The sequence below is a fragment of the Desmodus rotundus genome, chromosome 3, assembly GCF_022682495.2.
Source record: "Desmodus rotundus isolate HL8 chromosome 3, HLdesRot8A.1, whole genome shotgun sequence".
NCBI classification, from domain to species: Eukaryota; Metazoa; Chordata; class Mammalia; order Chiroptera; family Phyllostomidae; genus Desmodus; species Desmodus rotundus.
Window position 1 is genome coordinate 90,298,623 of NC_071389.1, and position 26,066 is coordinate 90,324,688.

A 26,066-nucleotide genomic window follows, 5' to 3' on the forward strand; every position below is an offset into this window, starting at 1 on the left:
TTGTGCTGTATAGATTTTAAACTATTTTGATATTTCTAAAAGTTGTCCTGAGATAGTATGAACCATAGATTAGTGGTCCTGACATTCTTTCTCAAAGATGTCAGGTATCACCTTTGTGAATCACAGATCATAACACGAAATGAAAATTTATACTCCCTAGATCATTAGGAATAAAACAGATGGCCTGTTGTATTTTATTATTAAATGCACAAAATTTCACTCTGAGGCCCCATGCTTGTGCCATAAAGAGTTCTGACTGCTTAACAGATGGCCCTTCTTTCCCTCTCACCTTCTAGATGACTGCCCAGCTCCTCCCGCACCCTTTCATCACCGGATTGTAACAGCCAAACAGACAGCGGTCAACAGTTTTTACACCGTGAACAGGACAGAAATTTTAGGAGGGTAAGTCATGCTTGGTTTTAACACACTTTCAACAATAGAAGAGAACTTTCAAAAAGACGGATCCTGAGGGTTTCACAAATATTTGCTAGTCTCAATCTGAGAATCAGAAATATCATAAACAGGCATTTTAAGAGATTTTAACCATTTCTGAAAATCACCACTGATGCCAGAAAGGTTGATGTGGTGACAATGATTAAACTCCACATTTAATATCTCCTTTGCCTCCCTTGTTGCAATTCCTGAACGTGAGAGAAACCCACCATGAGTCACCAGAAGGTTGAGAGGTTGTTCGAAGCTCGGAAATTGAGAAATAAATTGTAGGAATGAGTGAACACTGTATTTCTTGCAACGTTTGCTAAATTGTTTATATCATTGTTGGTTTTCCATTTATGTTGTTATTGTATTCATTACTATTATCCATTCAGTCAATTATTTTCTTCACAGAAGGAGTCATTTGAAGGACATCTAAATACATGGTCTTTCCCTGAAGAAGCAAGAGTAAAGTCAACAGGGATCGAGACACTTACCAGGGATATTTCTTCCTCTTCTACTTCAATCACAATCTCCCCATGATATCTTGTAATTTAAAGCCTAAATTATGAAGTTCACAACCATAAGCATATGTATAGAATAGGAAGAAAAAGCAGAAAATTTGTACAAATATATACAAAATTTACTTAACAACACATTGGAAAATATCCATAGCTACTCTAATGCATGTTTCTGCAATTGACCATCAGGTGTATGGTTGATACTTGTAAAATCATGTCTTCCTCTTCCCATTCTATATTTATTTTGCCCTTTGACACACAGAATTACTTGAACTTTTTCCTCCTCAGCTGGATGATCGTGGAGAACTCCCCTTGAGACTGAAGGAGCAATGGGAATTCTGAAACATGAGTAGGTGTTGTGGAGTCTGAAGTATTACCGCCTGCAGCAGCTTATTTGGGTCTTCAGGGACTTCAGTGGCAAACTAGCAACTGTTTCTCTAAAGGAGAGCAGTTATTTGGCAGAAGAGGCTTTGAAACAGTCCATGGGCTGGTGCAATGGTTCCTTAAGAAGTTCCTTTCCACCCATTCAGGCAGCATTGGATCTTCTTGGTCACAGTGCAGTATGGATCAGCTGCTGGTCATCTCCTGTCTGGGCTGTGCTCAAAACTGGTGCCATACTCATTCGGTGAATGAGTTAGGAGAACACAATCAAATGTGTATTGTTCCCTTAAAGTGCAAAAAGAGCATAAAATGCTGTATCTCCTTTTCAGTAATAAGAAGTTCCAGATGCAGCAAATTATTTTTCACTTGTGGCAGAGGATCACTGGATTCCAAAAAGTTTGCCTGTGGTGGCAGGCCCCTGAATTTTTCTGGGGTTCATCTCCCAAACTGTGGGAGTATTTATAATCCCAACACAACATATTCAGTTAGGAGGAATTTATTGGTATGGTGGACCAGCAAGAATACTGGGAGGAGGTGGCTTAAGGCACCTCCAGGCACTTGCAGAATAAGTCATGTGAGACAGTTGAGCTAGTTCTGAAGTTAAACATGATATCAAACCTCTGATGGGCCAGGCAGTTCTGCGGGCTTTTGCTAATCTAGAGAAAAAAGCATTTTCTTAATCAGCAGCCACATGTGAAGTTCCTGGGACTCTGTTCATGTGTTCCAGTAAAGAAGTCTGAGCAGTGGTTGGAATTGAAGGTATTGCTTGGCTATGTTTATGGACACATCTGTTTCTGCCTGCAGTGTGTAGCAGAGTTGAATGGGATGTGGTGGTAGTCATCACCCTCCCTTTGCTGGTTGTTGTCAAGACCCTCACCTCTGCAGTCTTCTAAGAATTCAGTGGTCTCAGGTTGACAGTGTTGTTAGGGAAGCTTCCCAGCTGCTCCTGCTGTGATAGCCACCATTGCACAGACAGGCACCAGTGTTCTACCTATTTTTTAAAATCAGGAATCAAAGCAAGCAAGTCAGATTTAAAAATCGTTGATGAGGGTGCATTTCTGTGTGTGATTAATTTGTAAGAAACTGTCTTACAATGTGTATATATACATTTATATCCAAGCTAAAGTGTCAAAAAGCTCATAGATGATTATGTAATATGTATTTTTGATTATATGTGTCTCTATGTCATATTTTTATTTATTATGCAGTTTAAAGAAATAATTTGATGTGCCTGTTTACAACCTGTATTGTTCACATGTTCCCAAAACCTAGCTTATTACAGTCATATTTATTCAGAATGATTCTCATTTTTCCATAACAGAGTTCTCAAGTTTTAGGGTGCATATTAATTACCCAAGGAATGTTGTGAAATACAGATTCTGGGGCCTCACCTCAGACTCCTGTCTCAGTAGGTGTGGGGTAGAGCTGGGGAACATGTATTCCTACCCTTAGAAGATTCTGATGCCGGAGATCCACAGACCACACCTTGACACTGTTGCGGAAGTTTATTGGCCACAGCAGTTGCAAACTCAAAAAGGGAAATGCCTGGGACAACTGCCTGGTCTACTTGGCAATGATTGAAGCCAGATCTGGTGGGGACAGAGCCCCATGCTGCACTTCATCTTCTTCTTTGGCAGGGGGCGCTTCGGCCAGGTTCACAAGTGTGAAGAGAAAGCAACAGGTCTGAAGCTGGCTGCCAAGATCATCAAGACCAGAGGCAGGAAGGAGAAGGTAAAGGCTGTGTGATGTGGCTCTCTTCTTGCTCTTGTCTTCACCCTGCTAAGCATTTCTCCCTCTTCTCAGGATGAAGTGAAGAATGAGATCACTGTCATGAACCAGCTGGATCATGTGAACCTCATTCAGCTCTATGATGCCTTCGAGTCTAAGAATGATATTGTCCTCGTCATGGAGTAGTATGTGTTCCCTTCTGCCCCCTCTTCCACTTCCCTGTATAGCTATAAACACACGTTCAGAGAGTCCCACAGCACCGGTGACCACAGGGTGCAGCTCTGTCCTACCTCAGAAGTTAAAAGATCCACACTTGGTATACCACTGGTTTTGACTTGTATGTATGAGATAATCTCATCAGTTTCAGAAAGAAAATTACTTAGAAATAGATATCTTTATATTATAATTTTATTAATAAGAGGTAGGATGACAACATATATCTAACTTTATATGTAAGCTATACTGTCAAAAAAAATCCAGCTTAAATATTACTCTGGTTAACCTGGAGGAAAGTGATTTTCGAACTGCATTTCACTTTCAACCTAATCACTAATACAAGTTTCACATCAAACTTTTTTTTTTTTCATATCAAACTCTTAATACTTAGGGCTAACAAACTTCCATTTGGAATCAGCTTTATAAGAACTAATAAGTGTTTAGTTAGAAAGTGAGTACTTCTAAGTAACACTGAATCAGTGATGTGATTTAGTTCATTTTTCTCCCTCATTTTGGGCTTTTTTCACTGTTCAATAAAGAATTTTTGAATACTAAATATTTAGCATCAGCCACATAGAAGCACTTTATCACTGAAATTAGTCTGAGGAGAACCTGCCTAACTCTCAGCTGGTATTTGGAATTTCTCTCTCTGCCTTCTTAGAGTCCTCTTTATCTTCCATGTATGTTAGAAAATGTCAGGTGTGGACTGACCCCAGAGGTGTAGCCACTGGATGAAAGGGAGTTGGAGATTTTGTGAAATTGATGGTGGATAACACAAGGGCCTTCAACCCAAGAGTCATCTAACCGAGATAGCAAAGTAGGCAGAGAAATAACTGCGTGCATGTCCCTGTTGGAAGAGTTAAAGGAGCTTAACTGCAAGAAAAACATGTTCATAAAAGAATCATGACTCAGGACTCTACTCCTCTTTCCTCTACAGTGTGGATGGAGGTGAGCTGTTTGACCGGATCATTGATGACAACTACAGTCTGACTGAGCTTGATGCCATCCTGTTCATCAAGCAGATATGTGAGGGAATACGACACATGCATCAGATGTACATTCTCCATTTGGACCTGAAGGTACAGCATGCTTTGTATCCCAACTTTTCCTCTCATGTGGATCAGAGGGCCCTGTCAGATACCACAACACCAGGTTGGAACACTGATGCTGTTACTAGGTACTTATTTAAGAATTAATAAAAATCCAGATTCTTAAACTCATCTCCCCATTTCCAACTTCTGTCACCTCTTAATGTTTGCATGCCTCCCTTTTTAGAGACTACTATTCAGATTCTCATAACTTGCTTGTGTTAAAGTAACCCACATGGGAGATGATTTCCTTCCTAAAAGTTTTGAATCAAAACCACTATCACCATCACCAATGTAGTACCCTTGTTGTGTTCCTGTCATTGCATGTTAGGTATGGGGGAGTATTCACTAACTCAAAATATTCTAGCAATAGCCACACTTGTCAGCTCTCTAAGAGTCCCCAGCATTCTCCTGAAACTCATTCTGGAAGCTCTGGACTTTAGGGACTTGTTTTTCTGTGGGCATGCTGGAGCACTGAGGAGAAACCAATGACAGAATGGGATGTAGAACAGCTAGAAGAGTAGTGATAAACTGCTAAGGAACAGAAAGGGATGGTGGCATGGGGCTGGACAGCACACTAGAAATGGTGAAAAGCTTTTGTGAGCAGCTGGGATGCAAGATGCCTTCTTTTCTTCCCTTATTTAATGACACTTTCTCTTTGATTTCTCTCCTATTACGAAGTCCTTAGAACTGTACTTAGTTAAACCAATGAAAGGCCCAGGGCCAATAACTCTGATCAGCTCTTATACTGGGGCTGAGCAACATGAAGTGCATCTCCTGTGTGGCTCAGTCACTTGCTCATTTCCCTGTTTGCACAGCATGGCAGAGGGACACAGTATTCCATATAACATACTGTCTATGGTAAGTCATTAGGGGTTGTAGAGCTAAATACATTTAACCTCCTTAAATAGTGTCCCATGGGCCCCTCTTCTTGTAACTTGGCTTCCATCACTGTCTTGATTTATGTGCACTGACTCTTGCATTCACAGGGCAGGAGTAAGTGGTATATAAAATGAAAAAGTCAGGGGTTAAAAATCATTAGCAAAGCTCTTGGCTATGAACTGAGTTTGATAATGTGTATTTTCATGGAGCATTTCATTGAGTGTGGATATTCTACAGATATTCCTAAAGGGATTTGATTGGCAACTGGAAGTAGGACCAGACCCATCATAAGTCAAACAACTCCATATGTGGCTTCATAATATTGATTGAAAATGAGTAATTTTAGTTATGGCTTATATGTAAAGATAATAATAAAGGAGACAGCTGGATGGGTCATTAATGAGCAGTCATGCCTTTCAGAAAGCTCCTTGGAAGGAAAAGGGCCAAAAATATTAAGAGTGCTTGTCATATGTAGAGGAGATTATAGGTGACTTAAAAATGGTCCCCTTTATATTTTTCTGTGTTTTATAAATCTTATCCATAATTAGAAAAAAATAACTTTTGATGTGCCCTCAAAGCTGTTTCTTTACATTCTATAATTTTTTTATGTCATAGTAGTCTTTGACAACTGGACCCCTTTATACATGGTTGATCAGTTATTTAAGCATAAAACCAAATGTTCTTATATAACACCCACTTCTCCATAAATAGTTTTTACTTATAGACATCTGTTTTAGAGATATTTTAGAAAAGAGCTTCCAAAGAAATTTTACCTAACCAAATGGACTATGTTATTTCATAAAGTGTTTTCAGAGTTTCTGATCTCATTTGAACCTCCTTTCCATCCAGATGGGGGTGGAGGGCAGCCAGGATCCCACCTAAAGGATGGGACAAGAGATCCTGGGGATCCGATGGGTCAGCTGATGCCCCACAGCAATCAAGGAAGGGTAGGGATGGACTAGAGCTTGAGAATTCTAGGCAATTTGTTGAAAAATTTTTCCTTTATGAATCATCTTAGCTTTAAATTAAATCTCTTCTATATCCCTGACCTCAGTTTTTCAGTCCTAACAAGTGTAGGTATGTTTGTAAGACATTCTGTAAACACTCAGTTACAGTGCTCCAGTCGATGTTTCTCCCTCTTCATCCCAAAGCTGTCAAGATGGGCAGAGCAAAGTCTTACCAGAGGCAAACTCCAAGGGAACACTTAGTCAAGGGTTTTAGGCATGGAGACCAAACTCAGCAAAACTTTGGGGTTGCAGAGAAAGAAGAACAAAAGCCTTCTTTTGACATACGACTTTGCCATAGGCCAAGCACAAAGGAAAATCTGGAGGTCAGGGGCATTCACATTTTATTGCGTATTCAGTGTGGCTGTTTGAATGAATCAGGTCATTCCTCTTAGAACTCATAAATCCTTGGGTAAAATATTCTTCCAAGAATGGGGAATTCATACTCAATAATTTTAGAGGGGCAGATTTCAAGCCTGAGACACCTCCCACTGGTGCATTTAGAAAGTACTGAAGCAGCCTCCTTTTTTTTTTTTATTCCCTCAAGAAGGCCTCTGCCTGAACCCGCACATCATTGGTAAACTGCAGAACCAGGGAGGGGAACAGTCAGGGTAATGCAAGTTTGGCATAGTACCCAAAACCTCGTCTACCACATAATTAAAAGAGAAAATACCCACACAGACAAGCCAGTCTCAAAGTGAAAGGCCTGATATGTTTTTCCTGAGCATCGCTGTATTTTTAGTTGTGGTTCAAGGACAATTTGAGTGAATGATGGTTGTTTTCATTGCTAACGTGTCTCTTTCTCCTGGCAGCCTGAGAATATCTTGTGTGTGAATCGGGATACTAAACAAATAAAAATTATTGATTTTGGATTTGCCAGAAGGTATGTCTATTTAAACATAGGTGTGTGAATGGAGTTAGGCAGCATTGGCCCTCTTTCTTTGCAAAGATAAATCTGATAGATATGCCCATTTGTTTCATATCCTCATTTAGATTTAACTTAACAAAAATTATGTTTCAGCTTTCTTTTCTAACTTTGGGATTTGAATGTTTAGATGTTTCTACAGTGCATGCAAGAAAAATAGAAAAATTAAAACCTAATATAGTGAAGTTATTAAATTTGAAAACATTAATTTACAATTTGTAAGTTTGCCTTAGTCATTTATATTTGTTCCATCTGTGAAGAGATTTACTTTAAAAAATTAATAAAAAGAATCACCTGTACTGAGAAAAAAATTAGTAGGGTAAAGATATTGCAAAGACTTCTGGCACATCTAAGGTTCTTAAGGGAATAAGAACTTACATGGACTGCAACACATTAACGATGAACATAACCTAGATGTTGTAAGCTATTGCATTTCATGTATTCATTAATAAAGTCTTAGTCAATGCATCTATATGTCAAGGCTCATGTAAGTTTTCCTTTTGTCAAATTCTATAATTCAGGTGTCCTAATTATTCTGAGCGGCTTTTCTCACAACTCTTTCAGATCATTAACATTTTACTGTATGGCTTAAAACTCTTAGAACTTTATCACAAGTTTTTGACACTATGTGATTTCCTTTAAAGTCTATTTATTCTAGATTTGCTGAAGTTATTTTTCATAGAAAGTATCTTTTCAATTTCCATAATTTTTGATTGACACTTTCCATCCCTTCACTTCTCCCCTAAATTCCAGATACAAACCCAGAGAAAAGCTGAAGGTGAACTTTGGAACTCCAGAATTTCTTGCCCCTGAAGTTGTGAACTATGATTTTGTTTCCTTTCCCACTGACATGTGGAGTGTGGGGGTCATTGCCTACATGCTGTAAGCAGATTTCCAATCTCTCTGACACTTATTTTTAATCATCATGCATATTCTATGAGGTTTTGCTATTTTGAGTAAGAGCTCTAATTTAGCTCTAATTTATTTTAAAAATAAATAATTTTGTACCATATTCAGTTACTTTCTAGGCTCTGTTGAATCCTGGGAGGATGTAGGAGTAAATTCTTTCCTTGCACATCATCTGAAAAAGTAAATGTGTGTCTTCTCGCAGATCACTTTAACTCCTAGGATACCACTCAATGCCTTGAAATTAACAAACAAACAAACAAACAAACCCTATGTCCTGATTTCCTAAATGACTTATGCTAGCCTTACTCCTCAGAGGTGACACTGTGGTGTTTTCCATGTGCGTGTATGACAGATGTTCACAGCACTATAAATGCTGTAAGAGAAATTGTACTGGGCTGTGAAGTGTACATTCAGATGCAGCTGATGTCTGGGTTGCTGAAGTTCTTTAATAGGAGTGGGGGAGGGGGCAGTAAGCATCTTTTTCATTGCAAAGATATATGATAAAATTATGTTTAAATTTAGGTTATTTGCTTTATTTCAGTTTTAAATGACAGAACCAAAAAATAAAGCAACCTATCTGTAAAGAGTTTGAAGCTGTTTAAAAATACTCACTCTGGACTCTGTCTCTTGTAGACTTAGTGGTTTGTCCCCCTTCCTGGGTGATAATGATGCTGAAACCCTGAACAACATCCTGGCCTGCAGGTGGGACTTAGAGGAGGAAGAATTTCAAAACATCTCAGAGGAGGCCAAGGAGTTCCTCTCCAAGCTTCTGATTAAGGAGAAGAGGTAACCCAAGTTCATTCTGGGCTCTGGAAGAAGTTGGGGTAATAGAGGAGCAGTATACTACCAGGGTTATTAGAGTTCATGTCAGATAACTATTGAATTCCTTTAGTAAAACCTCTGATGCTTGCGCGAAGTTGTAAATGGGGAGGGTTTGATGCTCTTAACCAAATTTACTAATACATGGGACTGCTTTGGTCATGAGGCTTGAACAGAACAGCAAATTATCCCTCCTTTGAATTTTGTAATAAGGCTCTAGCAATTAGGGGCTCTTGCTGGGTCTCCATGGACTTAGCCTCAAAATGAAGGGTTTGGGATAAGTTATTTCCATGATGCCTTTCACATTTACAAAGCACATATACAGCTCTGTGGAACCGAACATTTGACTATCATTTCGTTTGAGAACCTACAATGGGTCAGACTATGCCATGGACTTTATAGACATTATCTCTTTCAATCCCCATCCAATTCTATGAGGTAGAAATTATCATTACTACTTTTTGGATAAAACTCTCAGTAATTTATCCAAGATCATACAGCTAGTAAGTGGTAGAACTTATAATCAAACATAAGCATACCTTCCCCCAAGGTCATGCACTTAGCTGTTATACCATCGCCTTTTGTTTTCTGTCAATGCTAAAACAACATTCACTTAAAATTCAGTGGATGAAGAAGAGTGGGCTTGCATTTTAGAATTATGGATAAGAAAAGAACATCACCATTACCCTGGCAAACACACTGCACAGTAGATAGTTTTTAAGATTCTCAGGGCCAACAATGCTTGCTTTATTGTTTTGTGATCTTTTGGCCTTTTAAGTTACTAATATACATGACTGTGAGCCACTACACAGCAGGGTGCAGTGGGGGGCTACTAACAGCATGGGGAAGGGGTCTGGGGAGTGCCTGACACACAGAAGTTTGTTTTCCTCAAGCAAGTAATTAATTACCTATAATCTTCCAGGCAATGTGTCTCAGACATTGAGGGCAGATGTATAAAGCCTAGTACCTGCCTCTAGGTAACTTACAATCTAATAGAAGAGATATGTATTTTTTAAGTGATTTAATACAATGTGGGTAATGAAAAGACAGAGTATATTGACAAGGGCCAGAACTGAGTCCTAAAGGGTGAGGAGGACTTAGTCAGGCTGGGGTCTCAGTCTTAGAGGAGGGGTAATGAACACACATTGGTTTTATTTGTAATGGAAATGCACATTAATGAAAGTCTGATGTTACCATTATTATTTGTAATACTGAATGCCAAGCAGTGAAGAGAGGGAAGACTATCAAATCTTTGGTAGATGAGAAATACACATTTACTGAGAACCTATTCAGAGATACAGTGTGTCCTCACTTAATGTCATCCATATGTTCTTGGAAACTCAACTTTAAACAAAATGACATATAACAAAACCAATTTTACCGTAGGCTAATTGATATAAACAAGAGTTAAGTTCTTATGACATATTTCTGGTCACAGAAGCATCAACAAACTTCTAAATAATGATCCAAAATACCAAAAATAAAGGTGAACTATACATACATTAAGAAAGATGAATAAAAACACAGTAATGATGTTTCACCACCTATTCCACTTCAGGGTCAAAAGTGGCCAGAATCCATCCAGCAGTTGAGGGTGCAAGCAAGACCTACCCTGGACAGGACACCCTTCCATCGCAGGCACATCAGACACACATCCAGAGTAATTCAGACTGGGACAGTCTAGATGTGCCAATTCATTTCACATGCACAGCTCTGGGATGTGGGAGGAAACCAAAGTCCCTGGAGAAAACCCTCGCAGATGTGGGGACAGAGGGCACACTCCACAGACAGTGGCCCTAGCTGACAGTGATTTTTTTTTCTTTTCAACATTATAAGGAAATGACAGTGACCAAAATGACATTGTTCGGGGACCTGTTATATACTTTTGTGTGTTATCTGACTTAATCATCTGGGTGTCCTGAGGTGCATGGACAATATCACCATTATTTTACAGGCTGCAAGCAGTGAAGTGGTCACACAGCTCCTCAGTCTGAAGGTTGCCTTAATACCTACGGGGCCACAGATACACATTTGGGCAGAATGACAACTGGTTAAGTATTCAGGTCAATACTTGAACCTAAGGCCAGTGTCAAATACAACTACAGAGAATATAAAATACTCTCTCTTAGTACTTATATTAACTTTCCACCTATTTCTCTGTTTAAGTCTTCACAACTTCTTAATTAAAAAGTTAGTAATACATATTATTCAACAGTTTTAATACATAAATTGCTTTTTCAGGCATCAAGAATCATTGTAACATTTTCTTCTTACAATAATAAATGTACATTTGTTTTTCAACTGACTGATAAAAGTTCAATTTATGAAACTTAGACATTACATCAAGAATGGCTACTTATTGTCAACATCAGAAATGTCCAAACCTGTAAGACTTTTTATGAGTTTATTTGAGCCAAACTGACAACAGTTGCTGGGAAGCAAAGGATTGAGAAAAATGCTCTGGAAAATGGCAGTTTTGCACCTTATTTTATTAATTACAATAAAAAGAGAAGGTGCAAATGGGTTACATGAACTCCACTGGGTGATCAACCAGGGAACGCAAAGCAGGGAAACCTCTGGGATTGGATAAAAAAAAATAAATGATAGACACATATTTCTTTTACACAAGTGGTAAAAGGATAGTTAACAGTTACAGTTAACTTGATAAAAATAACAATGAGGGGATTTGTGGTCTCCCTCTGGTGTGGTGCCTGTGCTTTGAGGGGTCCAGAAAAAGGAAATCTGACATTCCTAAAGGTGTGTTATCATAGATGCCAAAAGACAATAGACAGGCTCAATTAAGGTAAAGACTGACTTTTGTCAGGGAAGATTCCAGGCTAGGCCGTGACTTCCCTCCATGACCTGCTTTTAGTTAAAAATTTTTTTACATATAGACCATCCTGTGTGGTTACTGTAAGTCTCTAAGTTTGCAAGGCCACCATGCAGGCCTCCTATGAGCTTGTCAGGCTTAACATGTGGCCCCTTCTCATCCACACTGTATTTAAAAGTAGATGTTCAGTTATTAACAAGAATTTTAAACTTTTTGCCTTGCTTTGTCTTACCCATGTTGTTACCCTTGTTGAATTAGATGGTAACCTACGCAACACTGATGATAATTCCAGAGAAGTCAGACTGATGCTGAACTCATCATTCACATTCGGCATCTGGTCTCCCAAAGGCAGTGGCCAAAGCTGAGGCTGAATGGCAGATGCAGGGCTCATTAGGTGTGTTCCCAGTAATAACCCTCTGAATTTCCCTCTAGTTGGAGAATAAGTGCAAGTGAAGCTCTCAACCACCCTTGGTTGTCAGACCACAAGCTCCACTCCAGACTCAAAACACAGGTAACCGAGGCTCTTTGATTTTCCTCTTTTAGTTGGCCTCAGTCATTTAATGATCAGGTGCTAGAGGCATTTTAGCCTTAAGAGAGGTTATTTCTAATTCTTTTTCTTACAGCCTTCAAATCTTGTGCTAGTGTTAAATTGTTTAAAATGCTCATTAAGCAGTTTTTGTTTTTAAAAATAAATGTGTTATTATGTCTATTATTAAATCATTGTGTTCATCATAAACTATACTGTGCATACATACTTAAACACACAAACACATACAGCCTAGGTTATATAAACACACAAAGTTTGGGAGACTATGTGGTAATGTACTTGATGCCTCCTTAAAACAGAACTCAGAATTCTAACTTCTATGCTTACCTTGTTTAGTCTGCTCTGGGCATCAAAAACTATAATACTCGGTCAGACTGCTGTAAATATTTTTTAAACAATTTTTATTGTTGTTCATTGGTGTAAATATTAATATATTGTAAGTATATGTGAAGGATACTCTTACCAGAGACTAAATGAAAATGATTAAAGTATTTGTTGAGAATAATTGAGCCCACATTCTGTAATAACTTCTTACAATAAATTTCATATATACTCTCCTTGCCTTAGTTACCATTTATATTCTGATTCCCTCGTCTGTCCCTTCAGCACAGATTTTTTTCCCAAACTTCAGGTGCAATATCTGATGTGGACCCTGGTCAGCAGTCTGCAATAAACAAATTCACACAGACTACAGAAGTCCTGTGGAGAAAAAGGGACAGCATGGCCACTCTCTGAGTGAGAGAGGGCCAGTGGGGGCCAGACAGCCCAACCCTTGCCTGAACAGGCTTTTATTGCTTTTCTGGGTACATTACATTGAGGATGGTCCTCATTTACTATGCACAGGTTGGCTGTAGGTGATTATCTTTTACAGATAACAAAGGAAATAATGTTGCTAATTACTTCAAAGAGAAGGATGTTACAGATCAAGGGGAAAAGTGGTTCAACTGGTTACACTCCATACTTGGGAGGTTTAGCTCAGACTTTAAGAAGTTAAAGATAACCAGTAAACATTTCCTGCCTCAATCCAGGGTGAGGGAGTTTTAGCAAAAGCAAGCTCATAGCAGCCTAGGTACAATGCAGGCCTGATTCCCCACGGGAGAACCTATTCGTGGGCATGGGTCCTGTGTGCTGGACTTCGCTCCCCACTGGCCTTTCCAAGTGGGGGCTGGGCTACATTTCCCATACCATGCAGATAGGTTCCCTATATATATCCACCTGTGTACTGAACATTTCTTCTTGGATCTTTTCCTAAACCAAACTTGTGTCCCCCCACCTCACCTCAATCTCAACCATCCTCCCAGAACAACCCCTACTCAATGTCTAAGCAAGGCCCCAGGGTGTCTTTTTCACTCTTTCTCCCTCAATCCATTCATCTCATGTTTAATTTACCTCCCAGTTCTCTACCTCATTTTTCTTAATTACTTCTGCACCCCCATGGTCATCCTGGTCCCAGATACCCCTCACCTGAATGACCACACTAGCCTCCTCTAGACTATCTCCATCCAAATCACTGTGGATCATACAAATGACACAGAAGCAGATGTGTATCATTTAACTAACTTTCCAAACATTTAGAAGGTTAAAATGGGCAAGATACATTCAGAGGCAGTAAGCAATCTATGCCTTCAGGTTTATTGAGGATAGAGCTGCCCGAGCATTAGTTAGGATGCTTCCATCACACCTGGGCGTAGCACACATTTGAAACACTTCTATTTCCTTCATCTGTGCTCCTTGTCCCCTATCCCCCCATTCCCTGGGGTTTGGGAATGGAGCTTTTCCACTGACCAGAAAACCTTGGAATGACTATGCTTCAGGTACTCATTTTTTCCACATTCGATTTTTATTGAAATTAACTTTGCTTCTAAATTCAGCATCAGTACTAAAATTTATTTGTGTCTGAATATACCTTTCCTTGATAATTGGTACTGATGTCAAGTAAAAATAGACTTATTACCTAGTTGGTACCTTACCCAGAATACATAAACTGCTTATTAGGGTTACCAACCTATTTTGGGCCAATTTTCCACCAACATATTTTTATCCAAGCTTATTGGTGTCTAAATACACTTTGACATGGCAGGACAATATGGAAACCACAGCAGATAATTAATGACATTATACACTTTAGAAAGTGTTCAAAAATATTTTTAAAACCATGTAACAGCAACAACAGAAATCACCTTTTTGTTATTCTATCTAACTGCTGGTACTTAAGGTCACTAGATGTTTCAAAAATGGTGTAAGGATTAGAAAAAATTTTCATTGTATAAATCAAGTTAGTTATCATGAAATTATAATTCCATGGCACTGTTCCAGGCACTGTTCTGACTGCTATCCAAATATTAACTCATTTAATCCTTATCCCACTCCCATGAAACAGGCACTGTTATTATCCTCAGTATGTAGATGAGGAAACTGAGGACAGGGGTTCAGTACATGTATGTGATCCCACAAGGAGCGAGTGATGAGCCAGAATCCCAGAAGAGGCAGGCAGGCTCTGGCATAGGGTGGAGTTTCCTCCCTCTGCTATCCTGCCAGGTAATGGGCTACTGGGTGAAAGGGGCCTCATGATGTTTCCAGAACAACTCATGTACTTACTGTACACTTTTGGTATTATTGAAAGCCAATATTCAAACTTATTATATTTTACTTTTTAATGAAATATGGAGACTAAATTATTCTAGAAGATTCATTTTTGGAAAAATCTTCATTCTGATATGTTCTATAAAACAAGAATTTAAGCTGATTGTGAACATTTAACCCTTATCCCAAACTATTTACTATTAAATCTTAATTATATTTTTAAAAAGCCATTTATAAACTTTTAAAAAATCTCTTTGATGGTTTCATGCTTAAAAGCACTTACTGCTTCTTAATCACTCAGCATGCCTCTACTCAGTCACTAAATTTACAAAGATTTTTTTTTTCTTAAAAATTAAGGTACCTTCTGTATTAAGCTCAAGAGGGCATGCTGTGGTTCTCAGCTTTTCTTATGACCCCAACCGTCCATGCACAGCCTATCCTCCAACAGACACAGTTCTCAGCTGGAGTGGATCAAAGCATTTCCCAGACCGATCTGTTAGAACTTGGCAAGCATCTACTGCAGACAATAAATGCTTTGGGGCCAAAGGAAGAAAAACAACAAATACAACCTGGTTTCTTTTCTCCAAGAACTAACTAATAAGCCTTCTACCGTCCCTTTCCATTCCCAGTGCTACTCCCTTAGCTCATGCCCTTCTTTCAATTTACTGAACTAATAACCCATGAGCTGATATTCAACCTCTATTGTCTCTCTTCTCTAATTCACCAATTATAATTTCTTTAATTACAACTCTGATCATATCACTCCTGATAAAACAATCTTCAAGTGTTCCCTCTTGTCCACACCAGACACACCCAACAGTCTGGGCCTGCTCCAATAGATCCTGATCTCTGTTTCCAGTCTTTTCTTCACCACTCTTTCTAGATCAGCCTAAATCATGGCAATTGTCTTAGGCCTATTTTCAATGCCACCTCCTTTAACATGGCTCTTCTCAATCCTCAAACTGGAGGTGCTTTCTCTGTCTTCTTAAACCTCTCTTGTAGCTCTTAGTTCTTGTCATTGGATTTGAAAATTTTTGAAAGAAGCAGTTTCTGTGTCTTACTCATCTTTGTAGTCACTGCAGCCCCAGTTTCAGTCTTGATTCTTGTGCTTTGTCTAAGTAAATGTGTGTCAAAGGGAGTTTTGACAAAATACACATGTGTAAAACTTAAGTGTCATTAGGTGCTGAGCTCTTTGTCCCTGAGTCTGAGGGGAAGGGTAGTGATGACAGGCACACTGGAGGAGAGTGGGGAATGTGTTTGAGCTAGGCATTTAAGGAAGGTCATTGTATCTGTCAGACGATTGTTAGCAATAGGTTTCAAGACCTTGTCTTGAAGAAAATTCGTACTCAGTAGCAAGTTATTGACTCAAGTGTTTTTATGTCAGGAACTGATGAAAAAAGTTCTAATTCTTTCCAAAATGTCTCTGGTTTTCCTAGAAGAAGAAGAATTGCAGCTCCAATACTCAGGAATTTGTGACCAAATAGTCTACAGAAGGTGCCCGTTGAAAGGTTGGTCTCGGGTCTTTTCCTGAAGAGGTCTTTGTGCAAGCCTGAAGAGAAATCAAACATGCATTGCACTGTATGGGATGCAGGGCAGGGGTGGGGTGGGGGACAAAATCAGACTTTAGTATCTGCACCCTGTCTCTGCCATTTTCTAGCAGAGAAACTTCAGCCTCCGGATTTGTGGGTTGGAGAGAGTCTTACTTCCTAAGCTTTTGAGTGACTTCAATGAGATAATCCAAGCAAAGCCCTGAGACCAGGGCCTGGAACATAGTAGGCACTTAATAGGTGCCAGAAACCAAACAGAAACTGTCTCTGGTAGTCCTTACCACAACTGTGATATATTGGAGGAAGTCATGTTTATTTTGCATAGACAGGTAAACCAAGCCTCAAAGACTCAGGCTAAAAAACTCACCCAAAGTCATACTGCTAGTCAGTGGTAAAGTATAATCCTCTCAGGTATTTCTGAGTCTAAAACCCCCATTTTCTTCTCCCCTGAGCTGTTGGAATTCTTAAGAGATAGTTTTATCTGGCCAAGATGGAGGTGTAGGTAGACATACTGTGCCTCCTTGTGCAACCAAAAGAAGGATAACAACAATTTAAAAACAAAAAACAACCAGAACTGACAGAAAATCGATCTGTACGGCAGTCCGACAACCAAGGAGATAAAGAAGAAACATTCATCCAGACTGGTAGGAGGGGCAGAGACAGGCAGCCAGGGCAGAAAGGACTTGCAGCAAGGCAGGGGGGCTGGCGGACCAAGCAAGGTGACTGATTGAGGAACACGGCATGCCAGGCTGCAGCTAGCAGACCCTGCGGCCACACATTCATGCATAGATTAATTGGGAGGAATGGCAGGGGAGTGAAGCAGACCACACAACCCAGGGCTCCAGCGAGGGGAAATAAAGCCTCAAAACTTTGATTGAAAACACCTGTGGGGGTTGAGGCGGCAGCAGGAGAAACTCCCAGCCTCACAGGAGAGTTCTTTGGAGAGACCCACAGGGGCCTACAGCATGCACAAGCCCACCCACCACTTGGGAATCAGCACCAGAGGGGCCCAGTTTGATTGTGGGTAGCAGAGGGAGTGACTGAAGTCCGGCAGAGAGTAGAGAAAGCACCATTGCTCCCTCTCGGCCCCTACCTCACGCACAGCTTCACAGAGCAGTGACCAGCATTACCCTGCCCCAGTGAACACCTAAGGCTCCGCCCCTTTATGTAACAGGCGTGCCAAGACAAAAAAAAAAATGGCCCAAATGAAAGAACAGATCAAAGCTCCAGAAAAAATACAACTAAGCAACGAAGAGATAGCCAACCTATCAGATGCACACTTCAAAACACTGGTAATCTGGAAGCTCACAGAATTGGTTGAATTTGGTCACAAATTAGATGAAAAAATGAAGGCTATGCTAAGAGAAACAAAGGAAAATGTACAGGGAACCAATAATGATGGGAAGGAAACTGGGACTCAAATCAACGGTGTGAACCAGAAGGAAGAAAGAAACAACCAACCAGAAAAGAATGAAGAAACAAGAATTCAGAAGAATGAGGACAGGCTTAGGAACCTCCAGAACATCTTTAAACATTCCAACATCTGAATTATGGGGTACCAGAAGGAGAATAGGTAGAACAAAAAATTGAAAACTTATTTGAACAAATAATGAAGGAGAACTTCCCTACTCTGGCAAAGGAAATAGACTTCCGGGAAGTCCAGGAAGCTCAGAGAGTCCCAAAGAAGCTGGACCCAAGGAGGAACACACCAAGGCACATCATAATTACATTAGCCAAGATTAAAGATAAGGAAAGAATCTTAGAAGCAGCAAGAGAAAAGGAGACAGTTACCTACAAAGGAGTTCCCATAAGACTATCAGCTGATTTCTCAAAAGAAACATTGCAGGCAAGAAGGGGCTGGAAAGAAGTATTCCAAGTCATGAAAGGCAAGGACCTACATCCAAGATTGCTCTATCCAGCAAAGCTATCATTTAGAATGGAAGGAGAGATAAAGTGCTTCTCAGAGAAGGTCAAGTTAAAGGAGTTCATCATCACCAAGCCGTTCTTATATGAAATGTTAAAGAGATTTATCTAAGAAAAAGAAGATAAAAATATGAACAGTAAAAAACAACCACACCAAAAACAAAAACAAAAACAAACTAAGCAAACAACTAGAGAAGGAACAGAACCACAGAAATGGAGATCACATGGAGGGTTATCAATAGGGGAGTGGGAGGGGGAGAGAGGGGGAAAGGTACAGAGAATAAGTGGCATAAATGGTAGGTAGAAAATAGAAAGGGGAGGGTAAGAATAGTATAGGAAATGTAGAAGCCAAGGAACTTATAAGTATGACCCATGGACATGAACTATAGGGGGGGAATGTGGGAGGGAGGGGGTAGGAAGGATGGAGTAGAGTGACGGGGAGAAAATGGGACAATTGTAATATCATAATTGATGAATATTTTTTAAAAAGATATAGTTTTATGCATAAATATCTTCTACCATCTTAATAAACTAGCCCAATTTTTACCCTAAACGAGAAGCCTAAGAAAGCATACGTATTGCAGAGGACTTTTAAAAATCCCAACATTTATGTCCTTTTGCGGGGGCCATTCATCCTCCAGCAAGTGAGCTCCCTAATCTTGGGCAGTTGGTCTATGGCCTTTTTGCAACTCAATTTTAACAACTATATAGGATTTAAAATTTGTGAACCTGTGTTGTTGCTGCCCTCTGGTCTTACCCTTTTATTGTGTAATCAAGTGGCCATCCTCAGGATTAATGAATCACAGGAGTGCACAGGAGATGGCAAGTGGTTGGCAGCCTGGCTGGGCTCTGGCTCTGGCTTGGGGATGGGAACTCAGAGGCCACAGCCAGCCTTGCAGGTATCTCTGTAGCTTTGGGACCCAGCATCTTCATGAGCTCCCAGTGGCCCAGGGTCTGCCCAGTTCTTCCTGGGCAGTCAGCAACTGCTTCATTCTGAAGAGACACATTGGCTCTTAATCTTTTATTCTAGTGTGTATTTATTCTGGTCTTGAGGTTTTTGTTAGTCTATTTGACTGTGTGTATTCTTGTAAGCTGCCTTGAATCTTTTATAGAATAAGATTGGGTAGATATAAGTCAGTAAGTCATAATAAAAGTCACAAACCAGTGTTAGCAAAGGATTCAACTTTTAGTGTTAGGGTCACTTATGAGTCTATCACTTATCTAGAAATCTATGAAAAGTCAACATGAAGGCTTGTGCTTAAGCAAGAATATTAACATTTTGGGAAGAGTTGGAGGTAGTTTGTGCATTGTCACAATGAGCAGAAGGAAAGGAGTCTGTATGCTCTCAGGCCTGAGGTGGAGTCCAGCCTTAACCATGTTATGAGTGCCAGAGTCTACAGGCAGTGGGCCTGAGTGGTTCCTTCTGTCTCCTCCCAAAGCCCTTCCCCAGGAATAGTTTTGTCCTCAGTTACCACAAACTTGGAAGGTTTGGCAGAAACCACCTTCCTACCATAAACACTGGAGTTACTTTTGAGGCCTGGTGGGAATGAATCCCTTGGGAGACAGGAGGTTGCTTTGCTTGCCTGTGGCCAAGGTGTGGCTGGGGAAGATGGGAAGAAATGGCTGGTGGGAGGCAGTAAAGTCTGTCCGTACCAAGTTGGTGCTTTGAGTCCAATGCTGTGGAAGAAGGTGGCAGCCCAGGCGGTGACACTTATACAGTGGACAAAGATTAAGGCATTTGAACTGTCACACTGGCACAGTTAGGTAGTGACATCTTTGTTAGAATAACACAATGAGATCTCTCCCTGAACTTGGTCAGGTCAACCCCTGGTAATCACAAGGGCTGCATGCCTTCCTTCCCTGGGTCCCTCAGCTCCATCTACCACAGAAACTCACCAGGTCCCACCACAGGCAGGTGAGAGAGTGGTTACAGGTCCACACAATGTGATTGCTTCCTGGTCTATTTTCTTACTTTTTTTTTTCAAATTAAAATAGAAGCTTAAGATATTAACTCCAGGGGAAGCCTTATATTTTTTTAAAAAATAGATTGTTTTTCACAATATTTCCTGCTAGGCTAAGATGGGGTTTTTGGCAAGATGTGTTATAAGTAAAACCAACTTTGAGAAATATTGATTTTAGAAATCTGGTGGTTGAAAGATTATTTCTGTGGAAAAAGTATGATTTCTAGGCCCTATGAATAAGGCATAATCCACAATGTAAATTATGGCATATAAATCTCCTGCAGTTTGTTAAAGGCTTTTTGATGCATTGAGGAAACACTCTAAAAATGGTGGTACTTCACTTTCTGTTTCTATTGCATCTTTTGCTAGCCCGTGAGGTGTAAATTTAGGACACCTCCTCAGTGTATAGGAATGGTATAAGGCAGCAAAATGGTGTGTGGGCCCCAGGTCAGATGTGGTCCTAAAGCAAATGGAAGTATCCCCACGTGTGACCCGCAGTCTCACTTTGATGTCAGATCAAGCTGACAGAATAGACTGGAGGCAGCAGCTTTGGGAACTGGCTGTGCTTCAGAGGGAACAAAGCAGCTTTGTCCTTCGATATGGCAAGTAGTACTAAAATATCTTGCATAAACTGAAAAAAAAAAAAAAAAGCCCAAACCCACTCTGGTAAGGATTTGGAATCCTTCAAGGGGTCTCTTTTTTTTCTCTCACATTCACACATACATTATAAAAAAAAAATCATGTGTGGTTTTCCTAAGGGCACACCAACTAATTGCAATTTTAAAAGCCCTGTTGAATTAACAAGAGTCATATTTTGTTTGCTTTGCAGGAAAACTGCTGGGGTTGCTGCTGCTTTGAGATTTTTGGAAAAATCAGCAGTTCTGATGCCTTGACCTCCACGATGACTGGTGGCCTCAGGGAAGTGAGGGCCGCCACGAACTCAGAGCACCCAGTTCCAGGGGGACTCCCAGTGCTTTGGTCCCAGGGGTACAGGCAAACCCCACACCCTTTTCTTCACTTTCCCACACTCTGTGGTAGTGCACACTTGGGAAGATATTTTCCTGCCACCTTGAGTTTTTTATTTTTTCTTTTTGTTTCTTGATTGTAGTCATGGGACAGGGGTGCTTATTTCTACTATTTCTTAGTATACTAGCACAGTCATACTGGAGATTTATTTTAAAACCTGGAGGATGCATTTAGAGGGAGAAAACTGCTTCCAATCATTAAACTATGCCTTTCAAAAGGGTAATTATATCACCAGAAAAAAATCAGAGTCAATTGAATACTAGTTTCTTAGGCTTCATTATTTTGATATGGTCTGAAACCAGGTAAATCCAGTCAATAATTTGCTTTCTGGAATGTAACCTTTCTTTGAATTCTGAGGCAAGAGGCATCAGACATTCTATCTTCCATTTATTATGCATTTTCCTCCAAATATGTCAGTTTCTCCCAAGTAACTGATTTTATTTCAAATGAATAATATGCATTTTCATAATGGATCCCTGCTTTCTTCTGACTGAACACTCATCCATGTGAAATACACTGGTTTTGAGAGGTGGTGCAAGAGATATCTGTTTATGGTTGGTTTTTAAAAACCTTTGGAATAATGTTAACAGTGATGAGAGCTTTCCTCATGCTGAACTTGTCAACAAGAAAAGATGGGACTTGTGTATCCTGAGGAAGGACAGTGCTGTGCTTGCAATGTTGAAGTGACTTGGGAAGTGGTCCTCAAGTAAACTCAAACAATTTTGGAACCTCATGATCTTACCTACATGGAGTCTCACGAGGTTTGGTGGTTGTGAAGAAAGGGGACTCAGAAATCAAAGGTGATGGGGATACCTCTGCTCATGTTTTAGGACACTAGTAGGATTTCCAGTTGGAAGCTGCTTCTTATTCCCGAGCTCCTGTACCATTTTATTACAGATATTTAATAAGGGAAATAAGATCTACTATGTATGGAACAAAGAAGCACAGGGCCACTCAAGAATAAAGCATGGCATGGTTTCTTTATGAAAAAGACACAATGCAAAACTACACTTAACTCCAATTACACACCCAACACCAAGCTCACCGTTCAGCTTCTTACACTTTCCTCACACTTTCCATTTCCAAATAACTACTCTATTGAGATCTGCTGAAATAGTGTCTTTTTTTTGGCTGTAAATTGTTCTAGGCTCTTTCTGTCACAAAATCAATGAAATGAAGTAAGAATAATGTGGTGGCTGTATTAGTGAGGGCATTTTTAACTTGTATTGGCTTTTCTCCATTATTTCTCATATACACCTAGTGAATCCTGACAGCATGCCCACGAACAACTACCTGAGCAATGTCCTTATTTTCATGTGTAAGGCAAAGAGGAAGTAGAGAAAGAAGAAAATGTTTAATTTAGTTAAGGCCACATGCCAATTTAGTGGTCATGCTAGCTATAAAACTTACTCTTTTCTAGCCTTGGCTCTTACATTATGATGCATTGCTTTTTTTCTTTGGCCTATGCATTTATCCAAGGTTGGTTTCTCCTGTTCCTGTTATGTGACTATGCTTAAAATGTTTAATTTAGTTTCATTTAAAAAAAAAGTCCTGTGACTGAAGTGTTATATTGCTGTGCTATCTTTAGCTGATGGTATTCATAGAGTCTGGAAAAATACAAGCCAGTACACGCATTAATACTCAGACCACAGAGAGCTGGCATTTACTCAAATGCTAAATAAGACACAAGGGTCTGATTTGAAAGCCCACATGGAAGGCTTTTCAGTCCTGTGGTGTGCATTCTCTACCAGATGGGGCAGAGGTCTTTTGCATGACGTGGTTTTCATCCAGCTCCCGTTCTGCCTCACGTTGGCAGATAAACTTTCCTTAAGCCCTACCACACATGGAAGACATAGCTTAGACCAGATAAAGGAATTATTTCTTTGCCAAATGAATCCACTGATGACCCTGCATTTAGTGGTTGTGATTTTTTTCATGAAAGGTTTAGAAAGGAGACTCTATTTTGAAAGTAGATCTCCTCTGAATTTCCACATTTGGATGAGGAGGCATCCCCATGCCAGCAGGGTGCATTTTATAGGGGAGCTGAGGATAGTTTGAATTGCCGAGTTAATTATTACAGTCTAGAGTGAGGTGAAAGGGGAGAATTTTAAGTCTCCTGCTCATTCTGTTGCTTTCTTCCACGCCCATGTGTGGCTTCTCCGGCAAGAGCCTCAACTTGGTAGATTGCCACTGTGATGGCAAAGGAGAGTTGCACAGCAGAGGGGTAGACCAGCATGGACACATAGAAGCTGAGTCTGGCTAGACTGGGGCTATTGTGATCGATTTTTCCAAGAATCCATTAGGATTTGAGAGCCTGTATTTCTCCGCCAGCCTCTTAATGATTACATGGCTTCAGTCACTTGACTTAGGTTGTTGCCATTCCTTTAGTAAATGGAGCAAATTAAACACTGATGTGGCACTTCCCACTGCCTGGAAATACACCTCACAAACTATTAAGGCAAAAGCATATCCACATTTGTAATTTTTAAGATATCGGCCTTTACTCAGAATCTGTTGCTACTTAAAAATCAGGGAGGAAGAGCTCATGCTCCCATTTGTAGCACAAAAATCCCTGAAATGGAAATGAATTCTCACCTGAACTAACTTGGGGAATAGATTTCTAGGTTAAAATTAGATAATTCTCATGTGTGTTGAGTACCATAGGTTTCTTTTTTAGTTGTTTTTGCCTGAGTTAATATTACTTTGGTTTCTTTCCTCAAAAATGTAAATAGGCATGCTGCCATTGTCATGGCATACTTTGATGTGAATGCGTTTTGAAAGAGTTGTGAATACTTCAATTTTCATCATTGTTATGAAAATTAATATAGCATTTTTTTTCTTGTTTTAGAATCAAAATATGAATTTGATATTAGGGAAATGAGGGTCTTTTTCTTTATTTCATTTCTTTTTTTGTCCTTCCTGCCCCACTACCTGACCCCAGCAGTTAGACAAAGGCAGCCAGTATGCGTGTGTGTGTTTGTTCAGTTGGCTATCCGCCAGTTGGGGGAGCCTCATTTGGAAAATTCGTCTGTGAAAGTGTAGTGACAAGGGGAGACCGAGGGCACCTCCCTGATTGTGCTCCATAGACTCAGCCCAGCTCTCTGTTCTCTGGCAATTTGGTCATGGGTTCAGGGTACACCACCACTGCCCCTTGATTCCCCCCAGCCACTATGGTCCTAGCTTTACTTTTGCTCTTTATTTTATTTTTTACTTCTTTCTCTTTTTCTTAAGTTAGAGTTGAAGTTCATCTTCACATTCATTACGATGCTCCCCTAAAAGCCTTTTTTAAGGTAAAAATTATATTTCCAAAAGGCAAACTGCTTTATTTCCTAAGTAAAGCTTGATGCTGGACTTACTAGATGTTAATTTCTAGATTAAGATTACTTCCTTGTATAGCCTGAGTCTATACTTTCTCATACTAGAAATTCTATATATTTCTCCTAGCTCCATTTTATTCAGGTGTGTTTTTTATAAGTGGTCTTTACATAAGCAGTTTCACCTTCCATGAAGGCTTATAACTCAAATACTACTTATTCAGAAGAGCAGCAAACATCATATATCTGAGTGTTCATGTGTTGCCTTACATGTATTTTGTGGTTGTTTCAGCTGGTAGATGTCAGTGGGTCCTTCTGATGAGGTGTATCTGTGTAGATAATAAATAAAAATGGATTCATAATGTGGTGATTGCATATTTCATGTATATATTTTATTTCTGAACATCATTTCATTCAACTGTATTTCATTGCCTTACAAAGATGTATAAAAGTCATTTATATGTCTTATATTGAAGAATAAACATGGACCTTATTTATCCTTTGGTTAATGAGCTAAATTATTCAAATAAGTGGTCTTGGCAAATGCAATGCAAACTCTCTCCTTTATGACAATTCTGACATGTTAAAGCTTGTGACATTAAGAACCCAAGATCCTTAAAAGAGTGATGTCACACTTATAGGAGCCCCAGAACAATCTGCAGGAATATAGGCTAGTCCCATGGAGAAAAAACATACCAGAGTCTACCCAACTGAGATGACTCTTGGAGGGTGGGGCTGGTTGCCGGAGGAAACAACCGTGTGATTAGTGGGTGGAAACATTCAGCTCCTCCTGTCCATTTTCAGGGAGGGGAAAGGAGCTGGGTATTGAGTTAATCACCAAGAGCCAATGATTTTATCAGTCATGCCTATGTAATGGAACCTCTATAAAAAGCCTAAACAAAGGAGTTTGGAGAGTTTCTGGGTTTGTGAACAAGAACATTAATATGTTGGGAGGGTGGCACACCACATACTCCACAGGGTCAGAAGCTTCTGTGCTTAGAGCCCTTCTAGGACCTCATCCTGTGTACCTTTTCATCTGGCTGTTCCCTTGTATTCTTATTATGTCTTTTATAATAAACTGGTAATAGTAAAGTTTTTCCTTGGATTCTATAAGCAATTATAGGGAATTATTCAAACTTAGGAAGGGGGTTGTGGGAAGCCCTGATTTATAGTCAAGTCAGACAGAAGTGTGGGTAACCTGGAGACTCACCACTTGTGATTGGTGTCTAAAGTGGAGACAGCCTTCTGGGACTGAGCCCTTAACTTGTGGGGTCTGTGCTAACCCCAAGTAGTTAGTGTCAAAATTAATGCAGGAAAACCCACACACACATTTGGTGCCCGAAATGTTATGAGTAGATAAATAGTTTTCCTTTACCCTCCAATGCTGGCACAAGCTAGATCCTAATGGACAGTTCCACCCTTTCCCAGAT

At 39.9% G+C, this 26,066-nt stretch overlaps 1 protein-coding gene across 4 annotated transcripts in view; it reads left to right on the forward strand.

Annotated features, from left to right (window-relative positions):
• Window positions 1–25,119, forward strand: part of MYLK4 (myosin light chain kinase family member 4) — a 142,798-nt gene extending 117,679 nt beyond the window's left edge. For 3 of the 4 annotated variants that reach the window (XM_045189114.2, XM_045189115.2, XM_045189116.2), the window contains 10 exons: window positions 297–402; window positions 2,972–3,065; window positions 3,138–3,247; window positions 4,216–4,357; window positions 7,065–7,135; window positions 7,931–8,059; window positions 8,720–8,872; window positions 12,168–12,246; window positions 16,302–16,373; window positions 21,126–25,119. In XM_045189114.2, coding sequence (XP_045045049.1) covers window positions 297–402; window positions 2,972–3,065; window positions 3,138–3,247; window positions 4,216–4,357; window positions 7,065–7,135; window positions 7,931–8,059; window positions 8,720–8,872; window positions 12,168–12,246; window positions 16,302–16,349 — 932 coding nt within the window. In that variant the 3' untranslated portion in view covers window positions 16,350–16,373; window positions 21,126–25,119. The remainder of the gene's footprint in view (window positions 1–296; window positions 403–2,971; window positions 3,066–3,137; window positions 3,248–4,215; window positions 4,358–7,064; window positions 7,136–7,930; window positions 8,060–8,719; window positions 8,873–12,167; window positions 12,247–16,301; window positions 16,374–21,125) is intronic. The other variant, XM_053920433.1, reaches the window with a different exon arrangement.
• Window positions 25,120–26,066: the final 947 nt, after the last annotated feature.